Source organism: Porites lutea, chromosome 5 (assembly GCF_958299795.1).
Source record: "Porites lutea chromosome 5, jaPorLute2.1, whole genome shotgun sequence".
Lineage (NCBI taxonomy): Eukaryota > Metazoa > Cnidaria > Anthozoa > Scleractinia > Poritidae > Porites > Porites lutea.
The window spans coordinates 17,972,222-17,989,641 of NC_133205.1; the positions used below are offsets into that span (position 1 = coordinate 17,972,222).

Genomic DNA, 17,420 nt, shown 5'->3' on the forward strand with positions numbered 1-17,420 from the left:
GGAGAAGTAATAAAATGAATCGCACTGTATTGTATTGAATCCTAATGATATTTCAAAGTAATCATCGCTAAAAGGTTTTGTTTGTTATTCATTCACTCTGTTCTCGTGACAGTTTTGATGGACTGAGACGGTTAATTTTATCATGTGAATTGTGTACTGGGTTACGAACTTCACTCTGGAACGAAACTCATTTTGCCTGAGGTGAACTGAATGAATGTGTTAGCAATATTCATTTACTCTCCGTTGGGGTGAGGAGACTAACAGGTTGTCCGTTTTCGGGTAAAATGCTTAATGAGTATTTGATCTTGGAAGTACCTACCATGACATTAATTTACCAGGCAAAAATGGAACGTTGAAACACCTTACTAGGACTTGAGAATTCTACTTCCAAGGTCTAGTATCACATCAAAAATCACAGCAGTGTCGTTATGTCTGAACTAGGATTTGGCCTCTCTTTAGCGTCCATTCCATTTTATGTTGTTGGATTTGTTGGAAATGTGCTCGTGATACGAATTGTGCACAAAACTCGAGAAATGCACACACCGACTAATTATCTTCTAGCGAGCATGGCCATAAGCGATGCTATCACCATCGTATTGTGGCCTTTGTACTTCTTTGAGTTTGCGAAATTCGTTTGCAAAGTTGTCGTCCTTATTGAAATATCTATAGTGGTTTCGTCTATTACGATTACTGTACTAGCAGTGGAAAGATACAACGCTTTACTGAAACCTTTTAGAACAGGACTTCGGTTGAGTGAAGATAACATCAAGAAGCGCATTGCTCTCATTTGGTTTGCAAGCATCCTTATATGCCTTCCAGAATTCTTCCTCAATGAATGGAGCGAATATTATTCGACATGTGTTGGAGCATGGAGGTTACACATGAATTATCCAAGTAAAATTTACGTGGTCATAAACACAATCCTCAGTTCTTATATCCCACTAGCAGTCGTCTGCTACTGCTATGGCTCCTTGATATGGGGACTTTACTTTACAAACACGGTATGTCCGAAAACAGATGAAGACAGAAGCTCCGAGAAAAGAAAACTTGTTACGACCTTCCTACTTGTAACTGTGGGATTTTTTATCGCTAACACACCAACAGCAATTTTTTATACAGGCGTAGCATCTGGGCTTCCTGTGGAGACAAACTCTAAGTTGTATTATGATGTCTTACTTGTGATAGATTTTGTGTTTGTTTCCAGTTTTTGTTTTAACCCCATTATCTACGCTTTTCGCACTAAAAATTTCCGAGAAGGCTTTAAACGGACAATTTCTTGTCGTAAACCACCACAACAGAATGAGATCTCCTAGTAACTGTTAAGGGGCTACAAGGTTCTCTAGTCAATTTAATTAAGGTTGTTTTTAAGACTAGTGACAATTTGACTTGAGAGCCTGGATGATATTGGATAAAAGTTCTGGTCTTTGTTAATCATTTATATAACACTGTTCTAAGGAAATGCTTTTCCAAAAGATCGAAAATGCTAATAGAATGTTATCACCGGGTGCTTCAAAAGTAAGTCAAAAATTAGGAGGTCTGAAGATTTAAACGAGTTAAGTGGTCTTACAAAGTTAATTGAGTTTTTAAGTGTGTGTTAGGTTAAAGGTGTGTAGAATGTATTTCTAAAGTTTTCAGCCCATAGATTAATTATCCTAAAAGATAGCTTCCGAATTTATTGAATAAATATTTTTCCTTTTAGTGTGATAATAATCTTGATATTTTAATGAAAACTTTACATAATGTTATCCTGTTTAAAAAAATAGCTCCGTTGAAAGCGGTGCTGCTGGCATGGGCCATTTACGATCAAATGTTAAGTGCTACTTGTAGGCGGCAATTTAAAGTCTAACATTAAAACGCTCTTACAGCGGCCTTCAGTCTTGCTTGCTTCGATATTAGATCTAGAAATGAGGAGGCGATTAATTCTACACGAAACAGGATTTACTCGCTAAAGGTTTTTTTACTTCCTTCTTCATCGACGTCGAGCATTCTTCAGGATATTTACTTTTTATTTGTTTTTGCACCGATTTAGTACGCGTGTCAGCGACGACCGGAAATTCGTCTGCGGTCGCAGGCTACACGCGTGCATAAATACACGAAAATTCAAGGGCCTAGATTCCAGACAAATTACATCATTGCCAGAGATCAAATAAGTGATTTACATGGCACGTCATTTCAATCATCGCCGAAAATAAACCGCATGCTCATCACAAGACTTATTTGCATACAATCAAAGTTTACAACACCCGACCATCGCAGTGTTGCTAATTAAGATTCTTATTTTTTTCCCGACCACTCAGAAGTGTTCACTTGTTCCAAAGTAATCAACGCTTTCAAGCGATAGAATTCGTGGACCAACACATTTCGGAAAAGCTCTAAATCTAATCTTTCCTAGGCTTTCTTCGCGAAACATACGTGGCTTCGGTCACGCAACGATTCTTATTCCCAGTTTCCACGGTCTCCGCTAGGAACGTCTGCCACAATCACCCCCCTTTTGTGTCATAAATACGAAGAAAAACGAGTTGCAGATTATGAGTCTCGCTGTTTACGCAAGCGAGACTAATCAATTGCTTATCATGCAGAGCACTCGTGGCCCAAACGTACTGTGCGACTTGGGCATCTGGTTACAAGAAATTGCCGGAATAATGGAGTTTTTATTGACTAGACTGTCTGACTAAACTCTAACCGAATTTTGCGATTACAGTAAAAACCCGCGAGTAAGAACCTGAAAATTAAGAACCTGTTTAGCCTAGAAAATGAAAAACAAGTTCTTATTTTTTTAAAATCATATTAGTGAAATGCAGCTGCAAAGCTTTGCAAGAATCCTGTTTAGAGAATTAGGAGCTTGGCATTGCTGTGAAAATGAAAGTGCTAATTAATTGATGTAATTTAAAAAATAAAGTGCAAGAGGTTAATATTGTTGTATCACATTTTGAAATTGAAAAACAGGCTGATTACCATCTTGTTTTGGAGCTTGTTTTTTTTTGTTTTTTGTTTATTTCTAACAGCAATAAGAACCTATTTAAGAACCTAAATAGCCTAAAATTGTATTAACTACCATTTAAATAAGAACATGTTTAGGCTAACTCCAGAAAATGTAGGTTCTTACTCTCGGGTTTTTACTGTATATTTTTTCCTGATTTTGTATTCGGACACACACTGAGAGTATTAAGTTATAGTAAGTTCACTTTGTTGGAATTCAATCCTTTATTCAGTTACTTGTTTTGTAAGACACCTGGCTTTGATGGAAGTTAATACAAAGCAACAGTAGTTGGAAAAACACTTACTTCTTTTTCCCCACAAAACTTTGGCTAAGGTAGCTAATGATTATAATAGTAATAATTTATTTATTTATTTTTTAACAATGAATTTGCCTAGTGAACACACGATCCGTCCCAACCAATAACCTGTCCTTTGGGTCTAAGATACATTTTACTCGAAGGAATCCAAGTTAGGTTGGACTTTCTTTCTTTTTATTTCCTTTATTTTCCTTTGCAAACGAAAATATACATGTATATGGGGCCGTATATAATTACTGCTGGCCAAACAGATCATGTCCCCTTTTTCCTTTCGGAGTTTAATAGTGTAGTAGTCTGGCTTGATCTTGAGCTAGGACGAAAAGAGATGACAGATTATCTTTTATCTTATTAGTATTATTATTATTTTTTTTTTTTTCAGGCTGTTGTAGTAAGTTTCTCTAGCGATTCTTCCAGAACACATAAAGACGTATTTTCTGTTCTATTCTGTGCCATCTTACAGTTTAGAGACACCTCATGGGCCTTGGCGGAAGTTATTTCAATCATTGAGCGACACTCATTTACCTCATTAAGTACTACAGTCAACAACTTTACGCTGTGTTCGTGAATCTTGCTGAAAAACTTCTTTCTTCGTCTTAAATGTTTTTCCTGCGTTTTCTGACGTTTCAGTTCAGATGCATTTACCACTGCAGCTTCTTTATATCGACTCTGATGCCGCGTAGTTTCGGTTTCCTCCGCTAGTTGTTCTATTGCTGCTTCTTCATTTTTCTGCAGCTTTTCTTCCACTTCTTCCAGGTACTTAACTTCGCCGTCAATCAAGGAATCCAGCATCCCATTTAAGGTGGTGAACTGATGTAACAGCTCGTAAAAGTGTTTTCGGCTTTCCTCTGTGTAGATTCCACGAAAAAGCCGTAATTTCCACAAAATGACTTCGTTTTGAAGTTGTGTTTGAATGCCCTCCATTTTTGTCAACAAGTCTTTGGCACATTTGGCTGCACTTGTGCATATTACATCACGACAACACCGAGAAAAATCAACATCCTAAAGAACCAGACAAATTCACATCAGATATCAGTTACTAGGAATTATACGTTTCTGGGAAACTGCCCACCTACCCCTCTCCTTAGCTAACGAAAACACTTACTGTCCACTTAGGGCAAAATGTTGACTTAGGGGAGGGGTAGGTGGACAGTATTCCAGAAACGTATAATGATCCATTACTAGCAGGGGTGGTTAGATTACGTCAGCAACGCAGGCTATAGTCTCTCTCGCAGCCGTTTTTTGAATGTTACGCAACGCTCCCCAAGGGTCTTTTGGGGGAGCGTTGTGTGACATGCAAAAAACGCCTGCGAGGGAGACTACGCAGGCTAGGGTTCGAAAGAATACAGTAGCGTTTGTGTCTTTCTTGCCGTTTCCAAAGTTACTTGAGAAGTAAAATGATTTAATAACCATAGGGCTTCTGTACACTAAAAATTACGGTGATTTTGGCGCGATTTCTGCTACGGAGCGAATCTGCGCCGCGCCCGCTGAGATATCGAAAGTGACGCGTCACATATCGGATAGGTTCTGCGTCACACTGTAGTGCAGTGTAAACAGTTCATTTGGACCGTAGCGGAAGTGAATAAGTAGAGAGAGGACTGGATTGCACTAAGACGGAAGTTCAGGGGCGAGGGCTGGGACGCAGTTCACCAAACCCTCTCGGCCAAACGTTCAGCTCGTTGTTTGATGTGAGTGAGGGACTTGTTCCTGATCTTTGCCGTTGCTGTTCATACTGTACGGTAAACCGCATAGCCTTTCGTTTTGGCTTGAAATAGTTATCGGGTGTAGCGTGAATATAGCCTTGAATGTGTCACCAAACAAAAACAAGCGCATCTTGTCTGGTATATCCTCATGCACTGCGATTTCTTTCAGTATGGGCTTAGTTGCTCTCTATTCTTGGCTTGCACTGTCACGCAATTAAAAATAAAAATGCAAACCATTCAATACAGAAGGACTAGATTCTGGGAAATGAAAAAAGATAAATATACAAAAACCCCTGCCAAGAATCAGGTCTGTGAAATATTTCAAATGCGAGATATTGGGAAAAACGGTTTACCTAAATTTATAAAGCTTTGTATGGAAACGCCATGTTGGTGTTCCTTTCAGGAACACCAATATGGCCGCCGGATACCAACAAAAACATCTGTTTTCGAGTTTTCCTACTAATGCGTGAATTCTTCGCTTGAGGAACTCATAAAGATTACAGTAATATTTATTCTGAGACAAGGAATGTTTAGATTGCAAAATCTCCCAAAATTAGTAATGTTTTTAACCCACATAAGAGCTTTCCCGGCCGCCAGCTAAATGTCGCGTAACGCAAAAGCCTGGAAATTCAAGCGCCCTCTCTCGCAAAACGAAGAACCCTTTCCAACCAAAAATTTGTTTATGTAAAGATGTTTAGGTACTGTAATACTTCGTGAAAGTAGAAACTCAGAAGAATCGATAGTTTCTTAGTTTGATTTATGGTGACGTCACGTGCAACCCAAGAATCGAAATAATAGTGCAAACGTCTAACAAATTAAGAGCATAATTCATAAACTTAGAAAGTGAAAAAATGTAATTGGATTTTAAAAACTCAAACTTAAAAAAGTTAATGCCTTTTTCCGATATTGGTTCGAAACTAGTTTGTTTCCTTCCATTTCTGGCGGCTCTCGAACAAGGCTTCAAAAGTATTCTTTTGAAAGAACTAAACTGAAGCCTATGACGGCGAAGGTTGCCAGCCACTATATGCCAGCAGGTAGAATAATCTTACAAACGGTAAACTAAAAGACTCTGACTAGGGCGCTTTTCTCCTCTCTTGGCTATGATATTTTGGGTTTCGTGCAAAACCGAGAATTTAAATATTAATTTATAATCCAATTTAGATGGCATTGCTATTGGTTGTACCTAAAGTAAATATAACTTTATCTACTTTATGATGTTTTAAATTAGCGGAGACACGATTAATAATTTAGGTAACAAAGGGACGATGGGTTTTCAAAAAAATACATTCATTTGACTCCTTCTCTACTATCACTTTAGAATATGACCATACACTGTATAAATATTTCTATAGCGCAGATCGAACGAGATGATGGAATATAACTTCAAGTCTAAAGCTGACTGCAAGACGCTCACTGCAATGCAGGTTATCATCATTTCACAGCGATAAAAAAATGGTTTCGGAAAAGGTAATAAGAAGGAAAAATTTATCTAGTGTTTTCATTTGTACGCAAAACGCAATTCCATTAATTAGTTTCCTTTTTTCTATCGAGTTCGCCAAAACATGATTTTTTTATTTTTTTTCTTCTTCTTTGAGAATGTTCATGTTTTTTGATTTAAGAATAATATAACTCTCAAAATGAAATTCTCAAGCCTCCAAAAAGTCACTTATTTTTCAGTTTTGTTTCCATTTGAAATTGTTTAAAATGCGTTTCTTTGAAAAAACTTTAGTACAAGTAAACAGCTAAAGCAAGTCAACTGAAATTATTTTGCCTCAAAATTAGTCGCATTGACTGTCAGCATCCCTTCCAAATTGGTGTGGAAAAATCGAAACAATGAAAACAAAATCATAACGGTTTTCAAAGGCAACAAAAATCAAAGGAAAACGAAATACTTTTCCGTGGTTTTCATCTTGTTTATAACTTTGTTGAAGTTAGGATGTCATCTAATTTAAAAAAAAACTGTATATATAACGACACATGGAAAAATGAAAAAGTATAAATTAGTCATATGGCCCTAGAGCACTTGTCAAGTGCAAGAACGACCTAAATTATGGATTTTTATCAATAAGTCAAATTTTACCGTCGCCTTTGATTCGGCAACCAATTGCATCTCCGATGTTCTCCTTGCAAATAAGGAAAGCCGGGAAAAAATTCTCCCGAAAATTGATATGGCTATTCCCATGAGGAAAGTAACATCAAAGGATCCTCCAATACGGCGTATGTGACATTTATCGACGCCAAGATCATCGGGAGACTGCATACATGTACGATGAGTCGGCGCAGATGATTAAAAGCAAATCCACTTACTTCGGTTAATATTTATAGCTCTGTGCATTAGCTAAGAGGAACCTTGAGCTATCACTTGTAATTTAATTTGGTTGTAAAAATATCACGTTCGCCATAATGATTCACTTGTTCCATAATGGTGTTTACATTTGGGTAGGAGAAAAACATAAACTTTCTTTAAGATCTGTTTGGGAAAGCTCAAGATTTAAGTAGAGATTGACTTATTAAGCTGGCTGTTGTTTTGTCTGCAAAAGCGTTTACTTCATTAATGCCACATAACAAAGACATACCCGAAGGGGAGAGGGAGGGGAAAGGAAGAAGAAAGAGAAGAGAAAGGAAGATAGACGTCAAATGCATTTGCATGCTTTTTCGCGTGTAGGCGGAAAACTCTGGTATGCGATACCATTTTCTTTGAGGCCCCATCTACAATAATGCGTTTTCGTTTGAAAACGCATACATTTAGATGCATTTTATTATAGGCCTTTCGCTTCCACACTAATTCGCCGAGCGTTTACATGGAAAAACGTCTTGAAAGTGGATCCAAACAAAACGTATACATGTCGTATTAGGGTGGACGGTCGAAAAAGCGTGAAAGTGAAAACGAAGACCGAAAATATCACCCGCGTCTTTGTTTGTCGCATGCGCATTGAGTTCAACTTACGTCACAACGTGCATTTCTATCATTTTCGAACGTTTTAATGTGGACAGTCGAAAACGCATCGAAACGGTAGTGTGGACGCGAATCGAACGATGCATTTTCGAAGACAATAGGCATACATTTGAAAACGCATTAGTGTGGACAGGGCCAGAGAGAACTATACCGAAAAGCTTTTTTCAGTTAAAGAATTCAAAGCGCGCTACCGATTATTTTCCTAGTAGATTCGTTCATTGATATACTTGACCATTTCTAATATAAGGTAAAGCATGAATAGATACGACCTTTTTTTTTTCGATGAACTTTATATACTTCAGATCCTCTGTATACTGTAAGTTCTTTCTCTCCTGTGTATAATCTTTGATATTTAAACAACCATACAAATAAAAGAATAAATTGTCTCCTATACTTAAAATGACTGACCTGCCAAAATTAGCACTATTATAGCTACCTGTGGACGCGAATCGAACGATGCATTTTCGAAGACAATAGGCATACATTTGAAAACGCATTAGTGTGGACAGGGCCAGAGAGAACTATACCGAAAAGCTTTTTTCAGTTAAAGAATTCAAAGCGCGCTACCGATTATTTTCCTAGTAGATTCGTTCATTGATATACTTGACCATTTCTAATATAAGGTAAAGCATGAATAGATACGACCTTTTTTTTTTCGATGAACTTTATATACTTCAGATCCTCTGTATACTGTAAGTTCTTTCTCTCCTGTGTATAATCTTTGATATTTAAACAACCATACAAATAAAAGAATAAATTGTCTCCTATACTTAAAATGACTGACCTGCCAAAATTAGCACTATTATAGCTACCTGTGGGCCGGTACACCTCTGTAAATAACCTGAATTAAGGAAAACAAAGATTATTTTCGTTGCTGTTCACTACAGTTGTTGTTACACTGAATTAAACCTCTGCCTGTGCTTTCTTCTAAAATGCTAGGGTCTCTTAAGAAAACCTGGCGAGCTACGCCAGATAAACATTGAATCTGGACCATAGATAAAACTAAATTGCTGAATTTATTTACATGTAGCTAACTCGCCGTAGTTATTTTGTTATAGGGACCGGCCGAGGTCGGGAAATAACAAGAAAAATACAGTATCTAGCCCTGTATATTATTCAAGCTTTGTTGCTTCAATTCCTTTTTTCAAAATATCGACGTGAATTTGTACCACGTGACCAAGTTTTTCCCTTACTTTCCGTTTACTCTTTATTGCTTCTACACAAAAATAAGTAGTTTTATGCCAGATTTAACCACAGGAATCGTTCGGGGCTGTTTTTATCTGCTTATTTCCTATTCGGAGAAATTCTCAACGTGAGTCTGACGTTTGCCTTTTGCGGTAAACGTGAATCTTAATCCTGTATTTGCATTCCTTCCCCTTCGCATTTGCTCATGTCCTCATTTCCGGTTATTTGCTTCGAACTACCTATAACTCGAACTATTTTCGCTTTCCCTAGCTAGAAGATTTGAGTTATCGGGAGTTGACTGTACTTCTAATCAACTGGTGGTGCTGTGCAAGGGCCTGGGAACCAGTATTACCTGTGGTCACAAGTTTTGGCGCCAATGTGGGTACAACAGTAAGCAGGTGCTATTCAAACCTTAATACCTAAAACTTAATTAACTGCGCATATGTGTAAATCCCTCTCGCCAACCCCAGGGACAGTAAGGGAAGTAAACTTCTGATTGAAAAATCGAATAGTTCGTTCCATTTCGTTTGGGAAGCTTTAGAAATGTCTTTTGAGGCAAAGTTAAGGTTTTGTTCTTTTTAGTCTCTCTGTAGCGACTGTAGCGAGTACTTCTACAAGCATAAGTCAAACTGAATTAAATGCACTAAGGCTCCAGTCAAGTTCTTACATCTCTAGGGGCCTCGGTAATTGAGGCCTTGACAATTAAAATAGTATGCCCTTGTATTTTTGTCCTGTCTTCTATCTATTTACTTCTTTTTAAATATTTTTTTTTTCTTCAGATTTTTCAGTAAGGTAACAGAAAGATATTGAATTAAAAGCCGACTAAGCATGTGTGTAATAGTACTTTTCGTTTATTTTGGCATTCCTGGAGTGCACCTTCAACAGGTGGCTGTATAATTATTTACATATATTTCATCCTCCCTTTAAACAGCCTCAAAATCTGTCCACAGTTTGATAGTAATGGAGCATCAACAATCCCGGCTAATGTGACTCTTTGTAATGAAACGAATCATATAGTTTAAGGTCGTATAAAAATTGAACATTCCATTTTTTTTTTTTTTTTTTTTTATACATAAAAATATTTCTTTTGGCCTTGCTTATAGTTCTGTGTAATAGCTCTGCGATAAATAATATTAAGGCTAGACTGAGCAAGTCTGAGAGATTATCAAAAAGTTCGCTTCGGCTTTGATTGATGTTTACATTGAAAAACAAACAATGGTGTTAATAATAACTTTCAGTGAGCTTTGAAAGTCTTGAAACAGCGCCGCGTATTGTTTTTCAGGTGTGTCCGTTGTTTAGCAAAACGGTTGCCTATCTTAACGGCTTATTTCGAAAACAGCTGGTGTTCTAGGAAGAGGTCGCCGTCGAGAACAGTTCGTTGTCTTATTAGGCAGTTCTAAAGAATTTGAGGCGTCCGCATTTAGTTTTTGAACGCTGTCTTAAAACATCGCAATAATATACCATAAGGGTTGAACAAATAGAACTGGTGTCCGGCCAAAAACACAAGCAAATATACTGGAAGCGTGCCGAAATACCCCACCTTAATGGGGGATACCGCTGACATGGACGCGCCCTTCCAGTTAAAATCTACTGGTTAATAATAAGGTTGTTCACTTGTGCCCATGTGGTGTCATAGGGTCGATACCCGGCACTGGGCGTATGTACTGCGAAATAAATAACACAGCACAAGTTAGACATGATGATTTCACTTTATAAGCTTTTTCATGCGCCCATAGAGCACTCTTTCAAGCCACACAAGGACGAGAACAGTCAAGCGAAAGAAATATCCAAGTAGAACATCCGCATTCTCAAGGACAATTCAAAGGAGAAGACTATCATCGCCAGCGTAATCCTCTCAACCTTCACGCTTCTAGTGCTCTGACTATTGAGCCGTTTAGTACAGAATACAGCTTCTTACACTTCATTCCTCCATCAACAAACTACAGGTGCCAGGTACAGTATACTTTGCACAGCGTTCTGTTAATTTAAACCATTCTCGAGCTGTTTTTTTGCCTTTACAGTAACAGGTGCTTGTAGTGTTCAATTTCAATTTCAATATGCCTAATTGCACGTACCTACGCATATGCGCTATTCGTAATGCCGAGTTTAGACCTCGAACTTTGTTAAAGGATTTTTTGTACCCAATTTTTAATTGTTAAGGTCTAATCTTGCAATAATTTTTTTTTTCTTTCCAAAAACGCAAAAACGAGAGTTCATAATTTGCTATACAACGGATAACCACAGTTATCTAGCCAAGCTTTATTTCAGTTCCGTTGTTTCGTTATTCCTAAGGAAGTAATTTAAATGTATCGGCCTTCACTTTCGTATTTTGGATGCGTGAAAAATAGAGAAAAAAGAAATAAAGCAGACCTTGCCAGTTATCTTACAAAGGTCTTGAAGAGCGAATTTATTGGAAAATCTCCCAAGAAAATTTGATAATCCGTAAATTCCAAAACAGGTGTCGTCTTTCTTGTGCATGTGCCCAAGAATTATGCGTGCAATTATCTTCCCTTATTCAGAGGAAAAAGAGATTTTCTTTAGCTTTTGCTAAAAATTTTTGTTTATTTCAGAATAAACTGAAGCAAAGCTACTTCCCCTGAACCAAAGCCTCAAGTAGGTTGCCATGGGAACAACAATGAGCTCCGTAGGTTTGGCCAATAAACCACCCGCATTGCCACCTGTTAAACAAAATAATAACACGGTTTGTAAATTAGTATTATTTTCATTAACTTATTCAGGTTTGAATTGTTTTAATTTTATTTACCAGCACTGAAGACCTTATTGCTATTCATAAGTTAAAGTGATACTTGAAAGAGACTAACAATTCCGCAAGCCTTCAGGAGGCAATCGAGTCACCTTTGCCTGTTTTTAGGAAACTTCGGGTTGGGTTCAGCTATCACAGAATCCATGTAATGATTACCCTAAGCTACGATCAGGCTATCTTTTTCATTTCACTCTTTTATTCGGGGAACAGCGATGGGCAAGGGGAGAGAAATCTCAATTTTGTTGAGCACACTTTACAATCGAGATCTTGGGGTAAAAACAAGCAAGCGCAAGGAGTGGCAAAACAAGTTTAACCGATCATATATAGCTCAGTCTGAATCCACCATTGATCACGTGATTAGTTTAACACACAGCTTATTCTATACTCCTGGGACCAGGCTACGCTGTGGGGAAAAATTGGCGAAAAACTGAGGGAAACGACATTAAACTTTCGCGAGGCGAGTGGTAGACTGGAAAGGGGGAAAGGGCGGTGGCTCACTTGCCGATTTTTTTTTTAATTTTTTTGTCTTTAATCCCAACTGCGGAGCCTGGTCCCAGGCTACTCATCATTCTGAATCTGCCCAAGATCACGTGATAGTCTTAAAAACTCGACTATCTAGGCGGTCACTTTTATTTTTATTATCGTTTTTTCATTTTAACCATTCTCTTCTCGGGTCCGGTTTTTACGAAACTAAAAAACATTTTTCAAAAAAATTAAAAGAAAGGAATTACAGTAATTCCTTTTCCTTGAAACTAAGCTCAAGAAAGAATAGGGGCAGTGTAACTTATTTTATTTTATTTTTACCTAGAACTGTAATAGAACTAATCATCAACTTAGAAGCTGCTGTTGACCGACAATTGATGATAATAAGCAATACATGAACTATACTACCGTTGATTAATTAGGCTCTATATTATTTTTAACATTTTTATCAATATTTTTAGTTCGCCTGGTTTCTTTAAACTTTTGATATCTTTCAAAGCTGAACATTGTTTCCCCGTCTTGAATTGTTTGTTAATGCTTGTTCTGTAGTTTTCATGTGTTTCAGCTTTTCTGTCTTTGTTCACTCTGTAACTGACTGACAGAACCCTGACAGCAGAAGAAAACAGCAACAGTTTAACAGTATGGACTGTTTTTACAAGTGTGTTGTAACGTACTTATGTCTGTCTGTGTCTATTTTGATGTTTATGTAAATCTTTTAAAAGGTAAGTTCGCTATTATGATTTCAATACAGAGGATTTGCACACCGCTGATTTTAAGCCCAATATAGAAGAAATAGACCTACTAAAGCATGCAGGCCTGCCAGTGATACATGCGAGAAAGTGTCCCTGATGGGATAAAAAGCTTCCAGAACACACACTCATCTCTCTATTTTTGAATCTCCCATAATGCACTTTGTTTCTCACTCCAATTGTTTACATAATTACACTAAGTATTGTTTCCAAAAGCTTCAGAGAGGAACACTCTCGAAGAGCATTAATTTGAAACAACAACCTAAAAAGCAAAATATATTGGGGCCAAACAGAGTGTATTATGGGGGATTTGAAAATAGTAAATTTGCTCTCTTTACAAAATGACATATAATATTTCAGGTAGCAAACTTCAGTAGTAAGTACAATCAAAGATATGAGCGTGGATATTTCGTTCTTACCAGGTACAGGTGACAGTCCAATCTCCACCAGATTATAAGTTCGAGCATTTTACCAAACTCTGCCAGCATTATCAAGAACAGAAGAAAATCTTCCAGGTACTGTAATAACAGATTTCTTGATAACTAAACAAATACTAGATATTGACTTGTTTCTTCTTTAAATTTACTGTTTATTTTTTATCTCTTTTCTCTTTTTCCGTTTCTTTTCTGAGAGCGCGGACGGTTTATTTACTGAAATTGTATCGACGCGCTCAGAATAAGGATGCTAACAACCACGTATACTAAGTAAACCATGTCAGCTATAATGCCAAGCACGAACCGAAATTCTATAAACTACGTACGTAGCCAAACAAACTGCCAGCTACGTAGGCTATAGCCTGCGAACCGCAGACGTAGTTCCGGTCGTCGCTTCTCTCCCACCGGGTGGAGAGAAGCGACGACTGGAAATGTGCCTTTTGGCGGGTTGAGGCGGGTGGAGGAGGGGGTATTAATAAAGATTCTTCAGCTTCGTGAACTTGAGCAGATCAAATGCTTTTAAGGTAATGAATATCTAAAGGTGTCGATATTTATAAAAGGTTCAAATCAGGACAGAGGTACATAACTGGCAAAAAGTGGCGAAGAACGGAGATGAAGGTACAGAGTGTAGGGAGAAGATTCTTGGTTTACTCAGCAAGTTTCGCGACGCACAGAGTCAACAAGATATACTGATCGAAAAAGAAAAACTTCGCTTGGATGCATTTCGAAACTGTATCAATGAGGACACGACAAACCGGATAAAAAAGCGATTGACCTTCTTTCAAAAATTGAACAGACAACACGAGGCTCTGCTGGAACACGTGCGGCAAGACATTCAGGAATGCAGAACAATTTGCAAGAAGTTTAACGACTCAAGCGGAAGGTGAGTGGCATCTAAAAATTGAAGGCCTTGCCAACAAAATTAAAAGCTGGTACATTTACTTTAAACCCTACTATTATCTTTTGAACCGCCTGAAACCACCCTTGCGGATCCTAGTGACACCTACCACTCGTGACATCATCATTTTTTAAAACTTTCTAACCATATCCGAATGAGCACCCTTCAAATTCAGTCAAATAGATTGAAGAAAAACGCATAAACTTCCTGTAATAGTCTTTGACTTATATCGACGACATGACCAGGGGGGAAGAGAAATTTTGCTTTCTGCGCATGTCCGACAAACTGTCCTTTTGCTTCAGCGAGTGCAGGCTAGTAAATCACTCCTAGGAGGAATGTTTAAGTGGACAAACATATCTTATTCACAAAGGTATTCAAGAGAATTAATTTCAAGTGGCATGCTAAAATATCAGGCCAAAAGTTAAGAATACTTTCTAGCCTCGATTTTAAAATCGTATGCTTTTATTTCTTTGAAGATCAAAAGGATTTGAGACTTGGATTAAATGTCCTGCTAGTCCGGCATATGACTATGGAAGCATTGGAAGTTTATAAGGTAACGTGTGTTAACTCATGTCGCCCGGTGCAAGGTAATCAGGATTCCTGAATGCGAGACATTTTTGCTTTTAGAATCTGGAATCCCGGATTCGGTTCAAGGAATTCGAATCCCGCTAACGATTGGAATCCGGAAATCAAGTTCCACTGACAAGGAATCCCGTATCCACAACGTGGAATCCAGAATCCAAGACTGTCTTGGATTACCTTATATTTGGTGACTCATATGCGGTAACCTATAGCAAGCTGTCGCATTTTTTGTGCCGCATAAACAATCATACCGTGAACCGCACATCACGCTTACTGCTCTGAGCTACCATCAGCCAAGCCGTTGTAAGGTGTGCAGCTAGTTTCCGTATGTTATCAACAACAGTTCAGAAAGATGACTTACATTTCGTATTATATCGGCATACTCATGGCATTTTAAACACAGATTTCTGCAGATAAATAAAGACAGTTCATAACTAAAAGCTTGTTTTTAGCACGTAAATGGAATGGAATGGGGAGGGAATTTTCCTCTCTCTTTGTGAACCTGGATATGGTTCTTAGGAATTCAATTTTAGGAGGGTTCATCAACATTTGACAAAGTTAGTGATTTGGGGTAAACACTATGAAGATTGAAAGAACGCGAATTCACTTTCTCAGCGACGTTTTCGCTGCCGTCGCCATCCTCGGATCTTAAGGTCCCTAATGGCAAAAAAATCGACATATTGACTTGAATTCATTGTATATCCTGGTGTTGCTACATAAATTAAAGTATTTTATCTAATTTAGTCTAGTTTCCTTTCAGGTACAAAAAGTGAACCTCCACCCTAGTAATCTATTCCAGGAGATGAAAAGAGAAACGTTTCAAGCATTTTTCAACGGACACGAAGTGCAGGACCTATCAACTACCCTAACCTCAGTTAGAGCAAAATGTCTTCAGCGCTAGCTCCAAAATAACCATAACATCACTGCTGAATTTGAAGTACAAAGCAGAGAGCGATCTTATAAAAATGAGGGTTATCATGTTGAATGTTTATTTAATCACCCATGACGAAGACTTTCATTGAAACTAAGTATCTAAACGTAATTAAGTAAAAAAGACAGACAGAAAGAGTTGGTTAGTCCGATTTCCGTTCTTTAAGAATTAGAAGAATGAACGATCTTAATTACAACGTTTATTATTACACAGACCAAAAATGAAGATGCTTAACAATGTACCGTAATATTACGTTAGAGTATAAGAGAAAATTACAGAAATAAACCACAAAAGATAATTGTAAAAAGAGAAAAAGAAATACACTTTTGGCTAGTCTTTTAGTATTGTAAATTAAATATACGCTGCACAATTCTTCTTTAATACGTCCAACACAAATTGCCATTTGTCTACTTTTACGGGCAAAATTTATCCTCTCTACAAGCTGAAGACTTGGTACAGGCTACTTTTTTCCCTCGAAAAAAAACGTTCACTTAATAAAAAATTGACACCTACTTGCTTGCTAATTCCATTTTTTTTTTCCAATTTTTTTTTTTTAAGGAAAAAGTAAATGTTGATTACTAGCCTGAGATAATAGCCGACATTATTGCGACGCCACCACTGGTTTCCCAGCGAAATGACACTTAAGAAACGAGTGCAGAAATTCCATATTGATGACGCGTCATTACCCAGATCTGGGTAGTGCTTCCGATTGGTTGAAGCAAATTTCCCTCGTGGCACAATCGATCAGAAAGCTCTACCCAGATCTAGACAGTGACACGTCATCACCACGAAAGAACTTTTGCAGTCGTTTCTCAGACGTCATTTTGCGTGGAAACCAATGGTAGCGTTGCGAAATGTCGGCAGTTTTCTCACGCTAATCGGTTACTTTCTCGCTTTTAAATTACAAGGAGAAAGGTTTTTTTTTTTGCATTTTTCTTGCTTTTTCTCTCTATATATCAAACAGTGATCTTAATAACATGAAGTAGGTTAAATATGAAGATCGTCTTCGTCTAAGTGAGTGGAACGCTAGTACGGCCGTTAGCGACAGTCTATCCCGACTTCTTTATCAATCTAGGTGGTTATCATAATCAAATAGTAGACCTTATTCCTTATTCACAATAACCGCTATCTTGCACGCGCTTAAAAACTGATGGGATAAAAGCAATGTCACGCGGTTTCCCAGGGGGACAAACAAGTGATTAAATCTGCCAAAAGAAGAAATCGGCAACGAGTTTGTTTATTTTAGAGAACAGAAAATGAAGAAACTTTTTACCGTAAAGGTGATAATGGAAAATTATGACTGGAAATGATCATTTTTTCTTTTCTGGATGCAGAAGCGAATTAACGTAGATGTCCTCACAGCAAGCAATACTCACGTTAAACTTATAGAAACTCGAACTGTACATAATTTTTGCAAGACAAAAATCGTCGTCTTGTTTTGG

General features: G+C 37.7%; 3 protein-coding genes across 3 annotated transcripts; 2 read left to right on the top strand and 1 right to left on the bottom strand.

The window, feature by feature from the left end:
- Nucleotides 1–428: 428 nt before the first annotated feature.
- LOC140938016 (somatostatin receptor type 5-like) lies at nt 429–1,313 on the top strand. Its single transcript, XM_073387566.1, has one exon. The coding sequence runs from the start codon at nt 429–431 to the stop codon at nt 1,311–1,313; it is 885 nt and encodes a 294-aa protein (XP_073243667.1).
- Nucleotides 1,314–3,372: 2,059 nt separating this feature from the next.
- On the bottom strand, nt 3,373–7,232 carry LOC140939156 (uncharacterized). The gene is made up of 2 exons (XM_073388716.1): nt 7,077–7,232; nt 3,373–4,295 (listed from the first exon to the last, which is right to left on the bottom strand). The coding sequence occupies exons 1-2, from the start codon at nt 7,176–7,178 to the stop codon at nt 3,672–3,674; spliced, it is 726 nt and encodes a 241-aa protein (XP_073244817.1). The 5' UTR covers nt 7,179–7,232; the 3' UTR covers nt 3,373–3,671.
- Nucleotides 7,233–10,742: 3,510 nt separating this feature from the next.
- On the top strand, nt 10,743–15,944 carry LOC140937034 (uncharacterized). The gene is made up of 6 exons (XM_073386558.1): nt 10,743–11,090; nt 11,708–11,838; nt 13,556–13,648; nt 14,128–14,450; nt 14,942–15,018; nt 15,808–15,944. Exons 2-5 carry the CDS (start codon nt 11,761–11,763, stop codon nt 15,015–15,017), a joined length of 570 nt encoding a protein of 189 aa, XP_073242659.1. The 5' UTR covers nt 10,743–11,090; nt 11,708–11,760; the 3' UTR covers nt 15,018; nt 15,808–15,944.
- The last annotated feature ends 1,476 nt before the right edge of the window (nt 15,945–17,420 follow it).

What these genes read in the sequence shown, in the direction of transcription:
- LOC140938016 (XM_073387566.1), top strand. Translation starts at nt 429, where the DNA reads ATGTCTGAACTAGGATTTGGCCTCTCTTTAGCGTCCATTCCATTTTAT.
- LOC140939156 (XM_073388716.1), bottom strand. Translation starts at nt 7,178, where the DNA reads ATGGGAATAGCCATATCAATTTTCGGGAGAATTTTTTCCCGGCTTTCC. An exon ending in TTGCCGAATCAAAGGCGACG is followed by an intron (nt 4,296 to 7,076) that starts GTAAAATTTGAC and finishes CTGGTTCTTTAG; the next exon opens with GATGTTGATTTTTCTCGGTG.
- LOC140937034 (XM_073386558.1), top strand. Translation starts at nt 11,761, where the DNA reads ATGGGAACAACAATGAGCTCCGTAGGTTTGGCCAATAAACCACCCGCA. An exon ending in AACAGAAGAAAATCTTCCAG is followed by an intron (nt 13,649 to 14,127) that starts GTACTGTAATAA and finishes TATTTATAAAAG; the next exon opens with GTTCAAATCAGGACAGAGGT. An exon ending in TTTAACGACTCAAGCGGAAG is followed by an intron (nt 14,451 to 14,941) that starts GTGAGTGGCATC and finishes ATTTCTTTGAAG; the next exon opens with ATCAAAAGGATTTGAGACTT.